Source organism: Carex rostrata, chromosome 15 (genome assembly GCF_964058835.1).
Source record: "Carex rostrata chromosome 15, lpCarRost1.2, whole genome shotgun sequence".
Classification (NCBI taxonomy): Eukaryota; Viridiplantae; Streptophyta; class Magnoliopsida; order Poales; family Cyperaceae; genus Carex; species Carex rostrata.
In genome coordinates this window covers 8,656,263-8,681,148 of record NC_135932.1, presented here as the reverse complement: position 1 = coordinate 8,681,148, position 24,886 = coordinate 8,656,263, and the positions used below count along the sequence as shown (strand labels likewise).

Genomic DNA, 24,886 nt, shown 5'->3' with positions numbered 1-24,886 from the left:
CATGCACAAAACATCAAGCATCCGAAACAACCATCCAGCTAGTAAAGCTCCAAAGTCTTCAGACAACAACATTCATATTGACCAAGTATCCAATGTATAAACAGCCAATCCCGATCGCTATAGCCCAATTCTGTTGTTGGAGTTATTGTTCTACTAAAACATTCGGAACAAGTGGTCGACACAGCAAAGTACCTAAAATTTCTTAATTCCCTTTTACCAAACATGAGATACCACATCACTGTTTGTACCATGGTATCAAACCTCTAACATTGGACCTCAACCATCTCGATATTTCTTTTGTCAGATGCTTCAACTAGTGGGACTCGAATAGTGTTACATTCTGAAATTTTAAAACATGATTAAATTTCTTAATCGATCATTTGGTTTAAATAAAAAGTTTAATTAACTTAACGATCGTTCAGAAATTTTCTGACCGACTAAAACGAAACTAAAATTTCGTAATATAAATAAAGTATGAAATTATGTATATTAAAATTTAGAGTTTAAACATAAAATAAAATATAACAATACGAATTATTTGTACACATAAATTATGAAATTTATAAATCTTGTTATTAATGAATTATAGAAGTTTAATTAAATAATATATATAAATAGAGATGTACAATTAATACCAAATGATTTGAATATTAGAATAGAGAAATAAAAGTACAAAATATTCATATGAAATTATTACTAACCTTCGATTCGAATTTATAAAAGAAACGTAATTTTTAGATCAAACGCTCAAGTCATATAACTTCTGAAATTTATAACCCTTTGATCTAATTTTGCACGAATCCTGAAACTATTCATTGCTTTGATTTTGAATATAATTGAAAATGAGAACTTAACCATATTTAACTAAGTTTTCGGGTCCACCAGAATTCACATCCTCTGGATTATCTCATATTCGCATGACTTTTGGAAAATCTCAAACCATTCAAATACCTGCAGCACGGATCTTAAAGCAGTCAAATTTATAACACCCTCTCTATTTCCTCTCCTCTCTCTCTGTGTGCGTGACTCCCATGCCAAACCCCCCTCTCTGTTTCTCTCCCGTTCACGCGAGCCAAGTGCTCCGCCCGGCCCTCCCCTCGTCCGTCGCCGGCGAGCCCGCAAGTCTCCGCCCCACTCTCTCCTCTCTCTCCTTCTCGGTTCGGAAAACCCCCGCCCCTCCTCCTCTTTTCCCGCCCCCCTTCCCTCCCTTGAAACCCTAGAAACTAGGGTTGAGGTGGTGCTTCCTCGGTGCTTGGCTTGGTGCTGTCCCGATGCTCGCTGGATGCCGTGCTGGTTCGGCTTGGTGCTGTTCTGGTGCTGCCTTGGTGCCGTGCTGGTGGTGGCTGGTGCTGCCCCGGTGTTTGCTTGGTGCTGTTCTGGTGGTGGCTTGGTGCTGCTATGGTGCTTGCTCGTGCTCAAGTGAGACGGCTGCAAGGCGGAGCGAGACGAAACCCTCGAAATCGACCGTTCTCCTTTGACATCCTCTCTTTCGGTTAATTTTTAAATTAAATTATAAACTTCTTGAATTGTGTCTGGATGAACCGATTAATGTCGTAGGATGTGAATTTGCTAGTTTTCGAGTACGGGTTGTTGATTTTCCCGACTCAATCGAATTGCTCGAATAAATTAAGTATAAGGGGTTATATTGCAAAATGATTTTATTAATGGTCGGAATTGTAAAATATATGACCATAGTGATTTGTATGAATTAAAGGAAATTGTAGTTAGGATTTTGTAAAGGGAATTATAGTTAATTACACCTTTGCTCGGGTTATTGATTTTCCCGGTAAATGGTGCTGACTTGAGGCTTGAGTCGTGTTATTAATTTCTGATGTGCCTGTTCTGATCTGACCTGTGGCTTGTCTCTGTTTTGCTGGTTTTATGGTGCTGACTTTGTGTGTGTACCAGCCCTTGACTTGACAGGGACCAACAATGTAAATAAATTAAATTGAGGGTTGTTTCGTGCAAAATACAAGCCTTGGGAATTTTGATAAAAATAAGGGGTATGAATTGTAAAATATAAGGCCTTATATGAGTTGTATAAATATAAGGGGCCAACTTGTAAGATGTAAATTGTTTGAGGCTATGGCCGGCCTATGCATTAGAAATGTTATAAATGGACTTGGAGTAAATTGTGAATTGTTAATTAGCGGCTTAAACCCTTTCTAAATTATGGGCCTTTAATTAAATTGAATTGGAATAAAATAATTGATACGTCAAAAGGGCCGACCATATATATATGTAAATTTGGAATTGGACTTGAATTAAAATGATTATAAATGAGCCGAAAGGTATAAAAGAATTGATGAATTAAAAGATGACTTTTGGAATTTAAGTTTTGATAATGTAACCGAACTAAACCAAGTAAACGTATAATATAGGTGTAGGCTCAGTCGAGCAAGATATCGCGAGGTAATTCGAGACGCCCGATCCGTAACTAAGCGGTACGCTCATCATAATAAGGTGCGGGATTATTGGACTTGTTTGATACTTTATTTTCAGGAATTAAACTGTTTATTCGTTTGTCATGTTGAATGCTTAATTGTTGCATATTTTGGAATTCATGCTGCATATTGATTCTTGCATAAATGAGAATGATTTGAATTGTTCGGTTAAGATTATTTGGCATGTTGGTATGGTTATTATTTGATTAGTTCTATTAATTGTTCTTGATGTGAATGAATCTGCCAGACCGACCTGTTTAGGTGGCTGGTTAAGGTAACGGTGACCTATCCGTTGACCTGTGTTTATGAATTTGCCAGGCCGACCTGTTTAGGTGGCTGGATAAGGTGACGCTGCTGATTTATGCGTTGACCTGTTATGAATTTGCCAGACCGACCTGTTTAGGTGGCTAGATAAGGTGACGGTGACCTATCCGTTGACCTGTTTAATGAATTGTGCAAGGCTGATGGTTGTTTGTGATTCTATTTGAATGAAATTGCAAAGTTGAGCGGTATGGCTAACTTTGATTCCGTGTGTTTGCATTTGTGTCAAGTTGACCTGTATTGGTGACTTGTAACCGGACCTTAGGAAATGGTTAAGCCAAACAACTGCAGATGGGTGTCAGATAAAGGGTCCAGCTTGGTTGGCCATCTGTAGGCGTCTGTAACCCTACAGATGTGGGTTTGATAACGGTCCAGCTCAAAAGAACATCTGTAGTTGCTACAAGCCCTAATGAATTAAGTTAAGCCAAGTATATGTTGTGTTTTGAAATTCATCTTGGAAGTTCCGTGAACTGTGTTTCAGGTTGATTAATTGTTGTCGAGCATTGGCATTCTGTTATTTATTATTATATATATCTGTTTGCATTGTTATTGTTTGGGTTTCATTTTTGAATATGGAGTTTGATTGCAAGTCCAATAATTCAAATGTGGCAAATTCGCACTAAGAATTTATTCTCACCCCCACCCTCCCGATTATTTTCAGGTTCATTACACGGACGCAGCAAATGAGGATATTGGTAATGCATATAAAAAGATCCACTGCCTTGCGTGTATATGCGACGCTTGATTTATACACGCGACAGGCTGTCAGACCCACGGGATTTGGGGTGTGACAAATAGGAAAATATTGCCAATCATCATTATCCTCGACACAAAACTGCAACAAATAATTAATCAATTGATAACTTGACCTTTGTACTTTAAAATTTCTTAAAAAAAAATTTAAACAGCAAATTAAAAATGAAAAGATATTTGGACCTAGCTAGTTGTGTTAATTAATTTTACCAAATTAACATCCAAATTAAATAGATCCACAGGTAAATTATATTACAAAATATTCAGAACATTCATACACATCCATATATAAACTAGCTATAGCTGAAAGAGTGCTCTACAGGTGGAACAACAAAGTCTTCCAATAACCCAAATAGGAATATCTACCAAATAGCACATTTAGAAATATCCAGTCCCGATCGGAAATATCCACTTCCAGTGTTGGCTGTCATCACAGTAGTCTGATATTTTGATTTGCACCCCTAACAATTTTTTTTTAATTATTTGATATTAGTTAACCATCAATTTACTTATGAAACTCCCAATCTCTAATGTGAGTATTGTTGAATGATGGTGTTAAATTGTTGTCAAGGAGTTTTCTCTTATATTCTCATATACCATCAAAACACAAGCTGTGATGGTATATTGTGGTAATAATGGACCATAACCAATATATTATGAGTATTAGTTGCTATTTTTGTTCGAGAATTAATTGGTCATTACCAAGGTGACATTATATCAACATTACCAATGGATTCATACTTCGAGTATCAGTTGTACTTTCAAAAAGTGCTACATAAATGGGATCTTTTTCTTTTTCAACGATACATGGTTCTACTTATTCGGTTATTCTATTCAAATTACTCCATGATCACGATAACCATGTTGAACCAGTTTTAATAGAATATATTTCTTTCCATATCATGTAGGTTTTGATGGTGTTGAGATTCATGGAGCTCATGGATTCCTAATTGAACAGTTCTTGAAAGACGAAAGCAATGATTGTACTGACCAATATGGCGGCAGCCTTGAGAACCATTGCCGCTTCGCACTTGAAATTGTTGAGTCTGTTTCAAAAGAAAAAGGACCCGAGCGGGTTGGTATTAGGCTTTCTCCATTCGCTAATTACCAGCAATCAGGCGATTAACCCTGAGGCACTTGGACTGTACATGGTGAATGCCCTCAACAAATATGGCATTGTGTACTGTCACATGGTAGAACCACGGATGACACAAGTCTTTGAAAAAGCTGAGACGCCACATAGTCTTTTACCCATGAGGAAAGCATTCAATGGAACTTTTATTGTGGCTGGTGCGTATGATAGATCAGAAGATGGAAACAAGGCAGTCTCTAGTGGGTACACTGATTTGGTTGCATATGGTAGAATTTTTCTGGCAAACCCAGACTTGCCTAAGAGGTTTGAATTGGACCCACCTTTGAACAAGCATGATCGGAACACCATGTATAGTCAAGATCCAGTTGTGGGCTATACCGATTATCCCTTTCTTTCTTCGAATTAAAAGAAGAGCATCCAGTTGATATATAATAATAAAACGGGTGTTTGCTTTACCTAGAAATAGTGAAACAAAGAGATTTCACCCAGTGGTAATATTATTTTTATTTTACTTTCATGAAGAAAGGACTATCAAGAATATTATTTGTTTGAAGGTTAGAGGCTAATTAAATATTTGTATTACAAATGATTTAATAAAAATAAAAACATTTGTATTAAAAATAAAAAAAGTATTCACAACACCTCGGTGTAAATTTTTGGGTTTAAAAAAAGAAATTCAGACTCAATATTTTATTTTCCATCTCTTCTCTCTCTTGGAGGGTCCCACAACTTTTACAAGGCATGGTGCCGCTCCTCGTTTTACATATTTGATAAGCCAATTGCTACAAATTGCACATACATCAACCGCATGACCTACACAAAACATGTTTTATTTATCATGAAAATTTGGTCATGCGATTGATGTTATAATGTGTCGGTCATGCGATTGATCATGAAAATCTTATAATTCCAGAGCAATCTGCACTAATGAGGTTAACAAGTAATAGCCTAATGAGGTTAATAGGTTACTAGTATTGTGCCCGTGCGTTGCAACAAAAACATATTATAAGATTAAATATAATATAAAGAGATTTTTTTTTTGTTTGATATTCACACAAAATTAAGAAAAAATATATTTAAATGAAAATAAAAGACACAAATGAGAAAAAATAAATATCTAAATAATAAATAACAATAAAAGAAAGAGCAACAAATGAAAAAAAGAAGATCAAATATAAAATAAAAAAATTCTTGAAGTATCATTGCGATTTAATATATAATTTTCTCCATAAGTAAGACAAGTTATTAAACAATTTAGAGGAGAAATAATATGTAAATAAACAAAATTAGGAAAAATGTGATTAAATGATTCAAATAATAATTTTCTCTACATATATATTCAGATCAGAAAGATATGATTGTTTCCATCATCACAAGATCTGCTATTCATCTATTTATAAAGATACAGTAGCCCTAAACAAAATTCGAAAAGATATGATAATTTACATTTTTATTATCGAAACTATGGAGGAAGAGGAGAAATGAAATGGAGAAAACAGAGAAATAATGAATTAATTAAATTGCATGAATTAGAGATAGTTTTAAAGAGAAATAAATAAATGGATCACTAGAGATTCATTCAATTTTAACTGTGACAAACCATGTTGCAGTTCTTGTAGCGAGTTTGTTTTTAACTAAATTTAGACTTCTACACATAAAATAAATGTATTTAAAAAAAAAGGCATATTATATGTAATTGAAGGGCTAATATTCAATTTGAAAGTTCATCTTTCAATCTTAGCCGTTGGCTGATCAAGACAACTACGTGCATAATATTAATATAAGAATGAAGATAATTCCAGACCAATCTTATAATGTTTAGCACAAAACAGTCTATTACCACTGACAATCACACTTATCCATTCTCATGTTATAATGTGTTTTATTCTACTTCCCTACAATAGATTAAAAAAAAACAATTGGACGTGACAATTTCTACAACATTGTTAACTAAGGTTGCCAAATTAAGAAGGAAACGATTTTATATTTGTGCTAATAGGAATGCACTAAAAAAACATGAACTTAACGTAATTAATTAACAATGCCCTTTCTTTAAAAAATAAAATGTAAATGTAACCATGTTCAATATGGGAAAGGTTCTTAATTAAAAGGAAGATAGTTGGTGCGGCCAGCTGTTTTGCAATTTCAGATTAAACATGTGTTTCATAATTCAAACTGTTGTTAGTTGTCAAATCCTTTCCTTCTCAGTGGTCAAAATCAGATTAATTGGAGTTTGGTTTCGTGATAAGAAATCTGAACCTCTACGCTTGCCTGAGAATTTTTTCTAGAAATCATAAATAAAAAAATAAAAATTTATCAAATCAACTTGATTGCTTTAATTTTTACAAAAATCATAAAAATTGAGGTGTCATTTCGATTCAAATTTTTCTTTTCTTAGGACTGAGATGTCATTTCGGTCCGAGTCATTTTAGATAAAAATAAATGATGTAAAAACTTGTGAAAACTTCTCAGACCGAGATGCCATTTTGTGAAAAGTAACATCGATAGGCTACTCCAAAAAAAAAAAAAAAAACAGTAACATCGATAGTCCAGATGGTGAACAGTGATTGGGCTATTGCTGCAATGCTGCTGCCATATACCAGGGTTAATCTCCAGTTACAACAGACTGGAGAGAAGAGACTCACAATGTATTAGCCTTACAACTCCTCCAGTTATTATTAAATGGAGGCTTCTTTTTACTAGGAATGTCTTTATTAACTCTTTCTTCCTCTCTAATTATTTTATTATGACTTTTTGCTCATTAGCTGATAATCTTATTTTATTATGACTTTTTGCTCATTGTTCTCTGTTCATTGATGACTTGTAAGTCATCGATGACGATACTGGCTCCTATAAATAGAGATCCTTCTACCGCATTTGAATTAAAATTAAAGAAGAAGAATAAAACATAGAGATTCAATTTTTGAATAAAAAAAAGTTAGGAGGGAGAGAGAGAGCTAGTGAGCAATGGCACCAACAATTCCTCTACTCACGCCTTACAAGATGGGCCCGTTCAAACTCTCTCACAGGTCAGTTAAATACATAGAGATCCGATTATTGAATAAGGAGAGAGAGCTAGTTAGCAATGGCACCAACAATTCCTCTACTCACGCCTTACAAGATGGGCCCGTTCCAACTCTCTCACAGGTCAACAGTGCAACCGATATTAATCACTAAATTTAATCAGCTTTTTTTTTTGGCTTAATTCTTGATTTTTTTGCCTGAAACAACTCTTTAATAAAATAAATAAAATGCCTTATTTATTGGTGGATACCATTTAGAAGGAGAAATTTAATCTCAAACCCGCTGAGATTTAATATCAAACCGTAAAGTGAGGGTAATCCTCTGCAATACCTGGAAGGATATGAATCCCTAATTGTTAGGGGTGAAAACAGATTGGATACAAATCAGATAGTAGTAGAACCATATTCGTATCCGCTTTTATTTTTCTGATACAGATATGGATATGGATTGGATATTAGATGGATACGGATACAAATCGGATATTAAACGGATACAGATATCCACTTTATATAATAGTGAATAACATAATTTTTTTTATAATATATATTAAACAATATAAAATATATCTATTATTCAGATACAAATAATTAAAATTTATAATCATATATGTATCCGTATTCTGGTATTCACACAGATATTCGGATATTCGGATATCCATATCTAATTTTCATATGGTATTTGTACCCTTACTGATTGTGTCTTCATTAAAATTATTCATATTATGCAAAAATATTATGAAGCAGTTATGAGCTTCAGTTGTAAATGCCAGCACGGGTTAAATATTTTCTTGATTATTTTGAATTTACCTTACTCATTAGTTTGATTTTTCTTCAAAAAAATTAGCAATTCCATTAAGTAAAAAGATGAACACATGGAATTGTCGGCAACAACTATCGGCCTTAATTATATCCCATCAGTAATTTATGTTTGGTTTGTTTAAAACACTGTATATAGTGCTTGTCAGAAATCTTTTGCTTAATTATATTGCGTAAGTAATTTATATTTATAATGAGACTTCTTGTTCCATTTCTCATATTTTTTTTATAATTTTCCAGAATTGTCCTTCCTCCACTGACAAGGACAAGATCTTTCGGTAATGTACCTCAGCCACATGCTATATTGTATTATTCTCAGAGAACAACCCCAGGTGGTCTTTTGATTGCTGAGGCAACTGGTATTTCTGATACTGCACAGGGGTAATATTTTCTCCTTTGATTAGCACGATTTACGTTTCATTTCACAATTTAGAGTAAATGGACACAATAGAAGCTTTGTGGAATTTTTAGTTAGTAATTACCCAATTGTGAGGTTAATTATGAAAGGCAGGGTTAGTTTTACTTTTACCGTTGTTGGGAATTGATTCGGGATTTAGGCAGTTGCAAGTTGAGGAATCCAGTGGAGAACTGAAACTTCTCGGTTTCCATCCCTGACATTTACCAAAAATTTACTCTATTGACAGCTATCCACATACGCCTGGCATTTGGACAAAAGAACAAGTGGAAGCATGGAAGCCAATTGTTGATGCCGTTCATGCAAAAGGCGGCATATTCTTTTGCCAGATTTGGCATGTTGGAAGGGTTTCAAAGTACCGTAAGTTCTTTTTTGTACTCTTTTATGATGATTTATTAACTCTAATATGAAATGGTGACAATGAAGTTATTATGTTCATGACTTGAGCAATGCATGTTAGATTCTGATTTCATGGGGCATATGTATATTGGCCAATTAACATATAAGTAAATATTTCAGATTACAAATTAAACCATGAACGTTGATGTCAAATCATAAATTCTGTGAAACTTGGTGGTACATTGATAGTCTACCACCTTGCCTGTGCTCTTTATTTGGTTCTTTTGTTAGTTTTTAATTACAAGCAATTTAACCATGGCAGAGTTCCAACCAAATTGCCAAGCACCAATTTCATCTACTGACAAGCCACTGGCACCAAGAAAGCTTGACAATGGGGACCCGATGGAATACTCGACACCGAGAAGATTAGAGACCAATGAGATCCCAAAAATTGTCAATGATTTTAGGCTTGCTGCTCGAAATGCCATTGAAGCAGGTACAAGTTGATTTTACAGTATTGGCTGTCATCACACTAGTTTGATATTTTGATTTGCGCCCCTAACAAGTTTTTTTAATTATTTGATATTAGTTAACCATCAATTTACTTATGAAACTCCAAATCTCTAATGTGAGTATTGTTGGATGCCGGTGTTAAATTGTTGTCAAGGGGTACTTTCAAAAGTGCTACATAATTGGGATGTTTTTTTTTTCTTTTTCAACTATTGGTGGTTCTAGTTATTGTTAGTATGTAATAATCTAGAATTCAATAATATGATAATTTTATCATATATATTTTGTTCATGAATTGGATGATTAATCATTTTATTGCTTTGAGTATTACTGCATTTATGAATCATTTCGAGTTAATGACTGGAATTGTAAAATTTTATAATATAGATGATATATACTCTTAAAAGTCTTTAACCGAAATAACACATATCATTTTGTTAATGCATTCTGCCATGTGCCTCTCATTTGTAGAAGTTAAAACAATTTTAATTCTATTTACCAAAATAACACAGATCTTATCGGGTCACACCGTATAGGAGCTAATCGGAGAATCTTATTGATTAATTATAAATTGATTATGATTAATAATAAGATGGTTATAATTAATTATACGTGATATAATTAAATTATAAATGTCATATACAAAAATAAATGTTAATTTATAAACGTGCACGGCACGTTGTATAAAAGTTGCCGAAACAACAACAGTAAGAAATATTATTGTTCATAATAATTATATGGATATTAATTGAAATTGGACCGAGGACATTTTGGTCTTTTCACTTTGGAACCTCCTTACTATTCATGAGGGTATTTTGGTAATTTGGCAATCCCAAATATGCCTATAAATAAGGGTGGAGGGGTAGAGTGAAAATCACTAATTTCTGAGATATCGAATCTGTCTGATCAGTTCAGTAATCTATTTTCTCTCTTTCTCGGTTTCTCTCGCGAATAGTGTTTCGGTTAGAAATGAAAGTTATACGTAACTCACGTATAATATTTAGGGTTTTTGAATAGTGTTTGTGAGATTGGTGAATAGTGTTTTTTTTTATTTCGTGGTATTTTTGTTTTTGCATATTTGTGAATCGGAATAACTGTAAATTCGTGAATAGTATTATTACGCCTTTCCGGTAAATAGAGTTTTTGCGAATACTGTGATTTATAGTATTTATGATGAAATAAATAAACCGCTATCTAGTTAGTCCTGTTGGATAACCAATAGAGGCATTAGACATTTGGTGCTCCGATATGAGCCGGTCTTCATTCCAATTGTAATTTGGAAACAAGGTATAAATGTTATATTATTATATTTAATTGGTAAGTTGATGAAAGGCTGAAAAAGAACTTTCGATTGTCTTTCTGGCATACCTCTTTTAACCCACGGCTTAAGTTAAAAGTAAATTTTTTGTTTTACAGTCTTTCCGCAGCTTAAACCTAATGGCATTGGGTAGCACCAAAACCCAACACTTATTTGGTTATTCTATACATATTACTCCATGATCACGATATATACCCATGTTGAACCAGTTTTAATAGAATATATTTCTTTCCATATCATGTAGGTTTTGATGGTGTTGAGATTAATGGAGCTCATGGATACCTAATTGAACAGTTCTTGAAAGATGAAATCAATGATCGTACTGACCAGTATGGCGGTAGCCTTGAGAACTGTTGCCGCTTCGCACTTGAAATTGTTGAGGCTGTATCAAAAGAAATAGGACCCGAGCGGGTTGGTATCAGACTTTCTCCATTCGCTAATTACCAGCAATCAGGTGATTCAAACCCTGAGGCACTTGGACTATACATGGTGAATGCCCTCAACAAATATGGCATTGTGTACTGTCACATGGTAGAACCAAGGATGATACAAGTCAATGAAAAAGCTGAGACGCCACATAGTCTTTTACCGATGAAAGAAGCATTTAATGGTACTTTTATTGTGGCTGGTGGATATGATAGAGAAGAGGGAAACAAGGCAGTCTCTGGCGGGTACACTGATTTGGTTGCATACGGTCGAATTTTTCTGGCAAACCCAGATTTGCCTAAGAGGTTTGAATTGGATTCACCTTTGAACAAGTATAATAGGAGCACCTTCTATATTCCAGATCCAGTTGTGGGCTATACCGATTATCCGTTTGTTTCTTCAAATTAAAAGAAGAGCATCGAGTTGATATATGTTGCTACTTTGTGATTATTTAATATAATTATATAAATAATAAAACAATCATATCTCTTTTGCTAGTTAGTAAATACATTGTAAAAAGTTTGCTTTGCGTACCTAGAAATAGTGAAACAATGATATTTCACCCAGTGGTAATAATGTTATTTTTATTTTATTTTCATAAAAAAAATGACTATCAAGAATATTTGTTTGAAGGTTAGAGGCTAAACATTTGTATTACAAAAATCTTTGTTTGAAGGTTAGAGACTATCAAGAATATTTTTACAAGGGATAGAGCCGCTCCTTGTTTCACATATTTCATAAGCCAATTGCTACAAATTGCACACACATCAATCGCATGACCTACACAAAAAATGTCTTATTTATCATGAAAAGTTGGATTAAACTAGTGTATTAATTATCGGGCCGGGCCGGACGGACCGGGCATACCCGGGCACGGGCACGGGCAAGGCTCGGGCACGGGTATCTCGGGTAGACGGGTATCTCGGGTATCTCGGGCTCGAGCATGTTTATCCTCGGGTTTTTTTTCCCAAAAATCGTGCCCTGCTCATCCTATACCCTTGCCCGCAGTACCCGCGGGGGGCAGGGCGGTCTGGGACTCTGGGTAGGGGCCGGTCCGGTCCGGTTTTTTTTTCTGTTTTTTTCCTGTTTTTTTCTGTTTTTTTTTCTGTTTTTGTTTTTGTTTTTTTCTTTTTTTTTTACGGTGTCGTACAAATATTAATACGTGTTTATAATTCGACTTTTAAAATCTGAATAGACATAATAGTTCAATATCAAATAGTGTAAATATATATATATATATATATATATATATATATATATATAATTATCAAGTCACATCTTTATAATTTCTAAATAAATAAAATTTTTAACTTATATATAAAAATTATTCGTGCGGAAATTTATATATTTATTCGACTAAGTACAAATGTATTTATTTATTTCTTTACACGAGTCATTTTATTTTATTTTCAAATTCTCATTCTAATTATATAGTTTCATAATTTATTTATATCTCGAAATTTTTAGTTTACATTTTAAATTGTTAATATATTTTCTAAACGTTCATTTTAAATTAATAATATATTTTGAAAACGTTCATTTATTTTCAATAGATTAAATAAAATATAAATAAAAAATATCTTAAATCAATTACTTTAAAAACAATAAAATATAAATAATTTTTTTTTAATCAATTACTTTAAAAATAATTATGAATTATTTAAAAACAATAGATTAAAAAATAAAAGTTACCCTCTTCCTTTATTCCGGGTTTGGGACTGGCTATGTAAAATAACATAGGCGGAGTTCTAACTTTTCTTTGTTAGTAATTTTTCTTTAAAATGAATAATTTAAAAACTAATTAAAATGTTTAGAAATTTATAATTTAAGAAATAATCATAAAGATTAAAAGAGGTTAGAAATTTATACCGACACTACCTATCTAGAAGTTCGCATTCCTATACCATTCTTCGCTCTCTTCTGCACCGTCTGAATCCGAATTAGCCCCGTGCCGCGCCTCGGTACCACTTTCTTCAGTGTCGACTTCGGATGATGATGCTTGTTGATGCGTATGTTGCTTGCGCTCTTCATCCTGAATCCAATCTTTCAAGCACACAAGTCTCTCAAAAACATGTTGACCCAACTTACTGCGTTTATCGGAGAGGATCCTGTTCGCCGAACTAAAACAACTTTCGGAAGGGACGGTTGACACGGGCACGGCAAATACGTCGCGAGCCATCATCGCCAGCGTTGGATAGGCCCTTTCATGCCGCCTCCACCATCTCATGATGTCATGTCCATCTTCATTTTCATTGCGCATCGCAAAATAGCACATTAGCTCGTTTGCGGATGTCTGCGGTTGGATCTCGGACTGAAAATCTGCTAACAATCCACCACTGCTAGTGCTCCTGGGAGTAGAACTATTAAAAAATTAAAATAATTAGTGGACAAATAATGTAGATATTGTAAATAATAAAGATTAAAAATACATGTATATTTATATTCATAACTAGGGCCGGCACGGGACGAAGACGGGCGGTTTTGGTTGCTACTCATTCTTGAGTTGTATATGTTAAACATCTCATCGAAATTTGAATTCACGTATGCCTCCACCCCGGTTGAGTCTAAATGTAGATTCTGTTTGTACCTTTGAACTGCTAAAATTGTGATATGCTTCTTGTATGCCGGGTTGAGACAGTTTGCGATAATGGCCAGGAGGGGTACATCTTTCCAATATTTGAGAAATTTAAATTTTAAAAGAAACAGGAAAAAAAAATGGGTCAAATCTGGTCGGTCCGGTCGGGCACGGGTGGGTCCGGCCGGTCGGGTCCGATTGGACCGGTCTGGATTGGACTTGAACCGGTGAGAAATGGGTTTTGAATTTCAAATTTTAAACGGGTCGGGTATAAGGGTAGGGTATACGAGTAGGGTATAACGGGTAGGGTATAACAGGTAGGGTACACGGGTATACGGGTACGGGCATGGGTACGGGTAAACCGGGTTCCCGGTCCAGTCCGGGCGGGCACAGGTTCAAGGCGGTCCGGGTATACTCGGGTATTGGTGCAAAAATAGCGGTCCGGTCCGTCCTTTGCCCATACCCGCGTACCCGACCTATACCCGGGCTCGGGTATCGGGTACGGGCGGGCAGGGTCGGGTGTACTCGACTCGGGCGAAATTAAACCACTAGATTAAACCATCTGATTACTATTGAAAATCAGAAACCAAATCTTATCATTCCTGAGCAATCTACACTGATGAGGTTAATGTCAGTTGTCACAAAAGATCAAATATTTGTTTATAAATATTATTTATATTATATAAAACAAAAATTAATAAGCAATGCTACATTATTATTTAATCCATTTTATTTAATTGCATTATTAATAATTTATTAATGAAAATAATTGTATAATATCACACATTTTATAAAGAAGAATAAAATTTCCTGCAACTAATCTCACAGTACAACCAAACACTTTTCAACACATTCCCATAATCAATTCATGCATATCCATACCTATAGGTTCCCAGTTTTTTAAAACTGGATTTTCATCCCATCAAATCTCATCCTGTGATAAACGAAGAAGCCCCGAAAGTCCTTCGCTTGGCCTAGAAAATCCGTCTATTCCCCTTATGCCAGAATGCCCAACCAGCAGAATTCACATCCTCTGATATATCTCAAACTTTGAGTGTTTTTTTAGAAAATCTCAACCGTTCTAAGGTGTTCTGCACGAATCTCAAGGAGGAAATAATATTGAACCTTGTGTTATCCCTGAATAGGCGCCGTACACGTCTGTCACGCAAAAATTGAGATATCTCTGAGGATACGCACTCCAACCAACAACCCATACGGTGTCTCGTACGGTGTCTCGTACCCTCTGTAAGATCGCAGTGGGGCTTGCGGTCTGCTTTCCCACCAAGTATCCGTTGTTGTTTGACAATGTGCTAGCAGCGAGGGGACCAATTTGAATTCGATAGATTCCATGTTTGTCCAATCTGCTTTAAAATCTGCGAACACTACTTCAATAAATGTATGTATACTTTAATATTTGTTTGTACGAATTTTAAAGTGAATCAGATGGACTTAGAACCTACTAATTCCATATTTTTCCCATCAACTAAATTAATTCTTCAATTATTACATCTATTCGTATTCAATTCGAGATAATAATCTTGTTGGAGTATAATCATATAGAGTTGATTGCGTATTCATTCTCAATATTTGACTGCCAATAATTCCTAATTTTTTTTTTATCTACCATCTTAAAAAAAAAACGTTTAACTCTATTTTCAGAAAAAAAATTCATATCTATCAGAACTGCAGTTTGAAACTGTGGTACTATCAGTGCATTTAATATCACACTGAGTGCATTAATTTGTTACCGTGATTTTTTTAAATATCACATTGAATGCACCAATTTGGTACCAGCAATCCATTATTTAATATTCCAATTTCTTATCGGTAGCACAGTATATATATATTTTTATTTACCATCTTTTCTTAAAAAAAAAAAACATTTAACTCTATTTTTTGAAAACTTCCATATTTATCAAGATCGCAGTTTCAAAATCAAACTCCTGATAAATATGGAATTTTTAAAAATAATAGATAAGATGGTTTATGTTTTCTTTTAAAGATGGTAAATAAAAAAAATTAGGGTATACATGAAATTGCCTCTTCTTTAATATAGGGAGAAATATAGGGAGAAATATGTAGTTTAAAAGTTTATGAGGGTATACATGAAATTGCCTCTTCTTTAAAAAAGTAAAAAGTTAATGTAACCATGTTCAATAGTGCAGGGCCTGAAATGCAAACATTCTTAATATTGGAAAGGTTCTTAAAACGAAGATAATTGCTGCGGCCAGCTGTTTTGCAATTTCAGATTAAACATCTGTTTCGTAATTCAAAGTGTTGTTAATTGTCAAATCCTTTCCTTCTCAGTGTTCAAAATCAAATTAATTGGAGTTTGGTTTCGTGATAAGAAATCCGAACCTCTATGCTTGCCTCATAATTTTTTTTATAAACCATAAATAAATAAAAAATTATCAAACCAACTTGATTGTTTTGATTTTTATAAAAACTATAAGAACCGAGATGTCATTTCGATCCGATTCATTTTATTCACAGATTTCAATAAAAAAAAATTGATTTAGAAACTTGTGAAAACACTTCAGATCGAGATGTCATTTCAGTCCGAAAAAAAAAATTCGGACCGAGATGGCATCTCGGTTCTTATGGTTTTTGTAAAAATAAAAACAATCAAGTTGATTTAAATAAAATCCTTTTTTTTATTTATAGCTTTTCAAAAAAATTCCTTGCCTCATGTAATAAAAGATGACCATGTGACGAGGGGTTTAAATTTTAGGCTGTTATTTCTTTAATTAAACCGGTTTACACTTTAAATCGGCTAAAATCAGGCTAGATTTGGCTCGACTCGTTAATTATATTCATAAACCAAGTTCAAGCTTTGTTTATCTTAGCTTGACTCGGCTCGTTTGCTGTCAGAATGTCATTGCCATTAGAATCATCATCATTATTATTACATTATTTTATTGTTATTATTATCAATATATTATTAGTATTAGAGTGAGGCTATGGTACTAGTATAGTGCGGATTAGTTTGTGGTATGAATTAGTATATTTGTTTTTAAAGTTTAAATAGTCGATATAAATCGTTCAACATAATCTTTATATGAAAATGTATTTGCAGCCTAAATTTTTCTTTTTTTAGAATTTGCTTACAATATTTTAAATAGGTAAAAAATTATTATTTTTAAATGGTCTAGAATATTAGATCAAAAAATTTGTTACCTATCTTAAGAAATAGTGAAATTCTTGTAAAAAATGTACAATTTGCTATACAAGTACATTTTCATATGAAGATAGTGTATAATAGTTCAAATTAGCTGTTTGGACTTTGAAAATGGTGATATTGGAAAAGAAAGCCCTAGAGCCAGCTGCCTCCACCCGCCTCCTCTCCTTCCTCTCCAACCCACACTCCATATTCATTCGTTTTTTTCACTACTTATAGATCTCATCTCCGATGCATCATGCCTTCCTTTCTCTTTTGCTCGGCTCTATTTCTTTGAGTGGAGAGGAGAATGAAAGAGAGAGGTGAGAATCGAGCGGAGCCGATCGGAGCCGAGAGCGCGGTATCATCGGAGTTCGGAGCGTAGAGTCCTCATCTTGATCGAAACACGGCAGTGAGTAGATCCGGTCGACGGAGTGCAACGGCGGTCAGAAGAGCGGATCCGGTCGTGGATCGAGATGAAAATTAAGGCATTAGGGTGATTATGAGTGTATATAAGTAGGATTAGAAGAGTAGATCTATTTAAAAAGTAGATCTAAGAATTTAGATGATGATTAAGGGTGATTAGAGTAATTTTGAGTAATTTAGAGAATTTCGTAAGAATAAAGGAGTAGATTCAGGAATTAGAGTCACTTGACTCGTTGTAAATACGTTTTTTATCAATCGAATTGTTAGTAGGCATTTAAAGCCGCTAACTTTCAAAAAAAGAAAATGGTGATTTTGATCTATAGTATGGACCAACCCATACTTTGCATGATATCATATCATAGTCTCACTACTACTGCTACTACTAATATTATTATTATTATTATTATTATTATTATTATTATTATTATTATTATTATTATTATTATTATTATAATGTTGATGTTTTATAAAAAAATATATTTTTTTTTATTATGTTGATAAACATTAATGATTGGTTTGGGTAGACGGCCTGGATTTTATTTTCCTGTTGCTCTTACATGTGAAAACTTTGTAACATTTTTTAAGATACAAATGACCTGTATATTTTCAATTGAAGCAAAAAATATTTGTTGGATATCTTGTTTTATTTTCTTGGATGTGTATATTCGTTGAAAACACTTCTTCAAATTAGAAGCAGCTCTGCATTGACTATTTAATTGTGAGTGTGAGTGCCCCAAGCAGGGGCGAACCCATGTGGAGCAGGGTAGTGTCCTCCTGGATTTTGAGTTTTAGTAATAATTTATCGGTTTCGATTGAGTTTGTTCTCCTCTGAAGTTTTTTTTCCCCTCTCTAGATGTTTAATTTGTAATTTGGGTTAAATTTAGGATTAAAATCAAAATAAATTTCTTGAATTATAATTGATAATTAAAATTATAAGTTAGAGCATCAGAAATTACAAGTGAGAGTATTATAAAATATAAGTCAAATTATTTTTTTTTATCAAGTATCCAATTAATTAGTTAATGGATTTAAATTCGATTCGATAATATTTTGCCCCTGACGAGAATTCTGAATTCGCCCCTGACCCCAAGATAGTAATGACTTGAAGATAATTAATAGTTATGCTTCTCACTAAGAATATATAACAACATGATGATTAATGATAAAATGAAGTATCAATCAATCATAAGATTCGCTATATCGGATGAATTTTCCCTTTTTCTTTCCTTCTGGAAGTGACTTCATTATTCATACTAATTTAATGGACGGAAAAAAGGTGTTTAAGTTTAACACGGTCAAAGATTTCACATTTAAAGCCTCAGGATCTCCTGATCAAGGCTGGACAATCCATCACTTCCGAGTAGAATGATGACCGTCCGATGAAGTTTCAATGGCCAGGATCGGAGCTAAATCCTGTTTTAATGCAGCTGTAGTAGTAGAGGATCTCACGGGTAGGAAGGAGGAGGTGGTCAATTGGTCATGAGGTCAAGTTTGTAGGTGACCCGTGACCCCATCTCTCCGCCAACGAAATGGACCCGTTCTAAATTCTGGTTTGGTGGTAACCCCCTTTCTTGACTCTCCCAACTGCTCAACCTCAAAATTAATTAACAATCTAATATTTTAAAACAAAATGTATGGAACGAATTTAGGTAAGTCATGCAAATGGTCTTGGAAAATAACATGTTATGTTATTATTTGATCCTTGTAATTTTACATTATTGTTTCCAGGGGTGGACTCAGAGGGGGCAGCTGTTTAAAAATTGTTTTGCCCCTCTCTGGAACTAGAAGGCCCGTCAGATCAGTCCAAAAACAATGTTAATGAGAAACTTTGTTGTTTTTATAGAAGATTTATAAAAATTTACGGATCCGGGCCAACTTTGTTGTTTTTTAATATGTAAAATGATATTATATTATTATTTTTTATTATGTAAGACTATATTATTTTATTTTATTCTTATTATGTTGATTGTTGTTTTTTTTTTTAATCTAGTACTCAATTAGTTAATGAATTTGAATCTGATAAGCTATTTGAACCTGATTTTTGCCTCTTCCTGACAGAAATCCTGCGTCCGCCCCTGATTGTTTTGATATTGGAGTTTTTTTAATTTATATCAAATTGGTCTTATATTTGATAACTATTAGAAATACTAATTTTTGTCTATTGTTACTTTATTTGTTATTGCAATTAGAGCATATGTACTTGCATAAGCAATAAAAATGTTGTGAAAGTTAATATAATTATTTCTGACATCAGATTTTAATTAAGTTGGTGGTAGCATTTATGTTAGTATTTAGATATACCTTATCAAGAAAATCATTATGGCATCAGTTCCACCAAGAATTTTATTAAGTTTTTAACTGATAATAATATTACAAGTAAGTTTATATATGAAAAATTTAAAGGACTAAAATGATCTTATAAGGACCACCTGGGTGCGGATCCCCTAAAGTAACCCAATTTTTTTGTTTAGATCCGAACCGTCCAATTCGAATCCAGCCCAAGGTAGAGCGGACGGGGCCCCTTCAGCTGATGGCCCGATTTGAATCTGACGGTTTAGATCTAAACTCAAAAATTGGGTTACTTTAGGAGATCTGAACTCGAACTTATTTGCGCGTTAAAAGGTCATGGCCGACGGGTTTTAGTTGGTAGCACGACCTCTACAGAGAGAGAGAGAGAGAGAGAGAGGGGTTTTGGAAAAAATTAAGAAAAAGGAGAGAGAGAGAGAGAGATTCTGGGCTGATATGGTTCTCTAGTTTTTCTCCCCGTTTCGGTTTCTGAAGTGTTTGCTTCCTAATTTCTTTTCTCCGTGATGATTCGGCTCATCAACTAGAGGTAATATGTTTCTCTCTTCTATTGTTTCGTTGTACTTTTGCTCACCAAAGCAGAATCCAGATTGATTATATGGGTCGGTCTTTTCTTGCCAAGGAAATTTTATAGGATCGGAATTGTGCTTTTAATTTGATTTTTAGTTTCCGATAGTTGACTTTCTATATTAGAACTCAGATATATATATTTTTTTTTTCTGATGAATAGCAAATAGAAAAAAATGTTTCATATGTTATTTTTCAAAACTGAAAATTATGATTATATTGCTTCTAACAGCACCTTATTCAGTAAACAATGGATAAATTTGGATGATAATCTGGCTATTTATTTTTATTGGTATTTTTCCTTTTTATGGTTTACCACCTTCTTTTACAGATCAAAACATGCAAATTTTTTTAGCATACCTCCTTGAAAAAAACAAATTATGTATATTTCAGATCAATTGTCCATCATGGCCAAAGGCACTACACCAAACACCAAAATTTCATCTGTATAATAAAAATTGAACCAACCATGCTATCTTATTAGTGGCAATGGCTGTCAATTTCTTAGAAGGATTGGAAAAACTCTGATTAGAGCATTTATGCTGAATTTTTTTCCAAATTATCATGATAAGGAGATAGGTTTTATGACACATGCAAGATATGCTACTATCTCATTACAGCTGGTATGTAAGTGTAGTTTGGTACCAGTAATGTTCGCCATGTTTATCTATTAGTATACCTGAAAAGATTAAATGATAAGGTATTAATTTTATTCCTACAAGAGAAAAAAAAAGATACAGTATTAGTTTTGGTGTCCTTCTTCAAACTTTTTTCTCTCTCATGCAGGAATTGCCAGTTCGTCAAGTCAATTTTGCATCCAAAATCAGGCTTTTATATCTTCAATAATTCCAATGGAGGGAAGGAGAACACCTACAGGCCCTGTTTCTCCTTTACACAATCGTGCTACTAAAAATTCGGTATCTCCTTTACACTCTCAAAGTACACCAAAACGCTCGGTCTCACCCTTTTACAATAGAATTCCAACTGCCTCAGTTTCTTCTTTAAACCAACATACTCCTAAACGCTCAGCTTCTCCTTTGCAAAATCGAACTCCTAGAGGCTCGATTTCTCCTTTACATTCTCGAGCCCCAAAAGGTTCGGTCTCTCCTTTACATAGCCAAACCTCTCAACGCTCTGTTTCTCCTTTACTTAGTCAAAGACCCAAAGGCTCAAATTCTCCTTTGCACAGTCAAACTACAACAAGCTCAGTTTCTTCATCACACACTCTAATTCCCAAAAGATTTCCTTCTTCATTACACCCTCAAACTTCTACAAACTCAGGTTCTTCTTTCCACAGTACAACTCCTAAATGTTCGGTTTCTCCTTTTCTTGGCAAAAATCCTAATGATTCAGTATCTTCTTTGTACAGTCGAACACCCAAAGGTTCAGTTTCACCTTTACGTGATAAAGCTTCTAAGCGATCTGTTTCTCCTTTACTCGGTCAAACATCTAAAGGCTCAGTTTCTCCTTTGCACAGCCAAACACCTAAACGCTCAGTTTCTCCTTTTCAACATAGAACTCCTAAACGCTCAGTTTCTCCCTTTCAACATCAAACTCCAAAAGGCTCAGTATCTCCATTACAAAGTCAAATTCCAGAGAGCTCAGTTTCTCTATCACCTCCCCAAAATAAAGAAAATACTCCTTCAGACTTGATTTCTTCTGAGAAAACCCAGGAAGAAATCCCTGAAAGCTCAGTTTCCCCTTTACATGATGAAGAAAAAATGCACGAAGGCTCGATTTCTCCTCTACGAACTCTAGCAAAGCCGAGTCTGAATTATCTCAAGGCTTCCTCAGGCACATGCCATGACATTTGCAAGTATGGGGCAAGACACGATTTGGAGGAAGAAAAAGGAAAGCATGTAGTTCCCAAGAGTTTTAAGAAAGGTCAGAACCATGGAGAGAGACGAAAGAAGACTATAATCAAGCTCAGATCTTTGTTATCTGGGAAAATTGTTTTCTCAGAGAAAATTGAAATTAGAGTCACGGAGAGTTTGAGTTCAAATGACGAGGGGAGCAATCCAGTTGAGTGGCAGGATATTAAATCATATGATGATGCCTCATCAGTTCCCTTGACAGAAGCACAAAATGAAGGAGAAACAATGAACAGTAATTCAGATGTGGAGTCTAATTTGGTAGAGAGGAGGAAAAAGAAGCAGGTTTTGAAATCCAAGGAACAAGAAGCAGGTTTTCAATCATATGATGATGCCTCAGTCCCTTCAACAGAATCACAAACTGAAGGAGAAACAATGAACAGTAATTCAGATGTGGATCCTAATTTGGTAGAGAGGAGGAAAAAGAAGCATGTTTTGAAATCTAAGGAACCTAATGAAAGAGAGACTCCTGAGAAAAAAGAACTCTCTTCTAAAAAGAAAAAGGATTCAAATAAGAAGCCAGATAGTATGAAGGAGAACACATCGTTGCATGAAAGGAAGGCAACTGCATCTGCTAAACCAAAGCTAAAAGAAGTATCTGATGAAAATATCAGAAAATCTGCTAAATCAAAAGCAATCAGCAGAACACCAGTGGAAAAGGGCAACACAAATGATACGCATAAGCCCGTGGTTGCAAAGGTGGAGAACTCTCCTAAGAAACGAACATCCTTCTTTACCCTTTTGAGGAGCGGTAGTGGACGAAGAAGCCATGAAGGCAAGAGCGAAAAAGGTGTTAACAGACAGAAGAAGGGCACAAACATGGCATCGACCTCTTCCCATAGTGAGACCAAAGAGAAAATTCTGCACATGATCGAGCCAAAACCACGTAAAATTACCTCAAAGCCCAGTGCCTCTAAATCTACCGAGGAGCAAGACACGCTCAAGCCTGAGAAGTCAACATTTCGAAGAGGGAAAGTGGTAGAGCGACCACCTGACCCGGGTACTACCAAAAAGCTACAATTTAGAAAAGGAAGGAGATCCAGTGAAAACCTAGGTGGTTTCCAAATGGGAAGGAGGAGCTTTAGGAGAAAAGGGAGCATTTCTGCGGGATCATCAAACCCGCATGGTCAAGTTGTGGTGTTGAGGCACCGTGAAACTGAAGAGAAAAAGGGTATACAAGGCCTTTTCAATAGTATTATAGAGGAGACTGTGAATAAGCTTGTTAAAACTAGGAAAAGTAAGGTGAAGGCACTTGTAGGCGCTTTCGAGACGGTTATTTCTCTCCAGGATGGCAAATCTGTCTCTGTGGAGTAGGTTTTGTTTAGTAGATATGGATGTATATTTTAGTTTTGAATGTATAGGTCTTGAGAAAGCAAATATTGCTCAACTATGTTTGAATAAGGCTCTGAATAATGTGATTGTGACTGAAAAGGATGTTTGAATATTATTGCTTCTGGCGCAAAAGAAAAATAATTGCTCATTACTAAACTTACATAATATTTTTAATATTATCTCTTCTTTACTTTTTTCTTCATCTGACTCAATTTCTTTGAGTCAAGAGATTTGAAGTTTTATCTCCTGTTTGGCAACAAGACAAGTGCATGAGGAATAATTTTTGTCCTGTTTTGAGGTATAGACTATAAACATCACAGGGACAACTATTAGGAGAACCTTCGAAATAATTTATACATATATTTGAAAGAAAAAAAATTATTTTATGAAAAATTGTAATATAAATAGTAAAAGTTAATTAAATAATTATTAATAAAAAATTGCTCTGGTACATTGTTTTTAGTGGAGAACAAGTTGGAAACGATTTGGACTATTGGATTAGAGCAAAGCTAGGGTGTGATGTGCTCATCAAGAGAGTTTGATGAGTACAACTTCAAAAGTATATCATATCTATGTCAAACGTTAAATCCAAACCGTTGAAATCCATGTACTTTATGAGTCATGCGTATACATGCAAAATTTTAAAAGTTTCGAGTTTATTTGCTACAAGATCAAGCGGTCAAATAAATAATAGAAATTAAATATATAAAACAACTTCTAAATTAACTTATAAAGTGTTCATTTCTTTGACTGCTTGACCATGTAGCAAATAAACTCGAAACGTTCAAAATTTTACATGTATATGCATCACACATAAAGTACATGGATTTCAATGGTTTCGCTTCGGTGTTTAAAGTCAATCCAATGAACTTTTGAAGTTGCACTCACCAAACTCTTTTGGTGAGCACATCACACCCTAGCTTTACTCATTGGGTTATATGGGAAAAAAGAAAATAATTAGTTGTCTTATGCTTGATAGTAAATCTATTAAATTGAAATAAGAGAATTAGAAAACCTGTTAATCTTTTTTAGACGTACCTTCCCGAAATTTTTATTAATATCCAAAAAAATTAATAAATTTCAAATTATACCCATTTTTGTGTAGGATTTCAAAAATTGTCTAAACCAGTCAAAATCTCACCGTTTTTCCAAATTGGAACCGGTGAGATTCTTGCCGGTTTCAAGAAAAGAAACCG

The 24,886-nt window shown here is 34.3% G+C and overlaps 2 protein-coding genes across 4 annotated transcripts in view; both read left to right on the top strand.

Annotated features, from left to right (window-relative positions):
- Positions 1-7,432: 7,432 nt before the first annotated feature.
- LOC144566717 (putative 12-oxophytodienoate reductase 11) overlaps positions 7,433-24,886 on the top strand; it is a 73,700-nt gene continuing 56,246 nt past the window's right edge. The window contains exons 1-5 of one of the 3 annotated variants that reach the window (XM_078316741.1): positions 7,433-7,640; positions 8,691-8,831; positions 9,095-9,225; positions 9,527-9,700; positions 11,277-11,950. In XM_078316741.1, coding sequence (XP_078172867.1) covers positions 7,579-7,640; positions 8,691-8,831; positions 9,095-9,225; positions 9,527-9,700; positions 11,277-11,866 — 1,098 coding nt within the window. In that variant the 5' untranslated portion in view covers positions 7,433-7,578 and the 3' untranslated portion in view covers positions 11,867-11,950. The other 2 variants (XM_078316743.1, XM_078316742.1) reach the window with 2 other exon arrangements.
- LOC144566709 (uncharacterized) lies at positions 20,261-23,704 on the top strand. The gene is made up of 2 exons (XM_078316733.1): positions 20,261-20,449; positions 21,274-23,704. Exon 2 carries the CDS (start codon positions 21,339-21,341, stop codon positions 23,670-23,672), a length of 2,334 nt encoding a protein of 777 aa, XP_078172859.1. The 5' UTR covers positions 20,261-20,449; positions 21,274-21,338; the 3' UTR covers positions 23,673-23,704.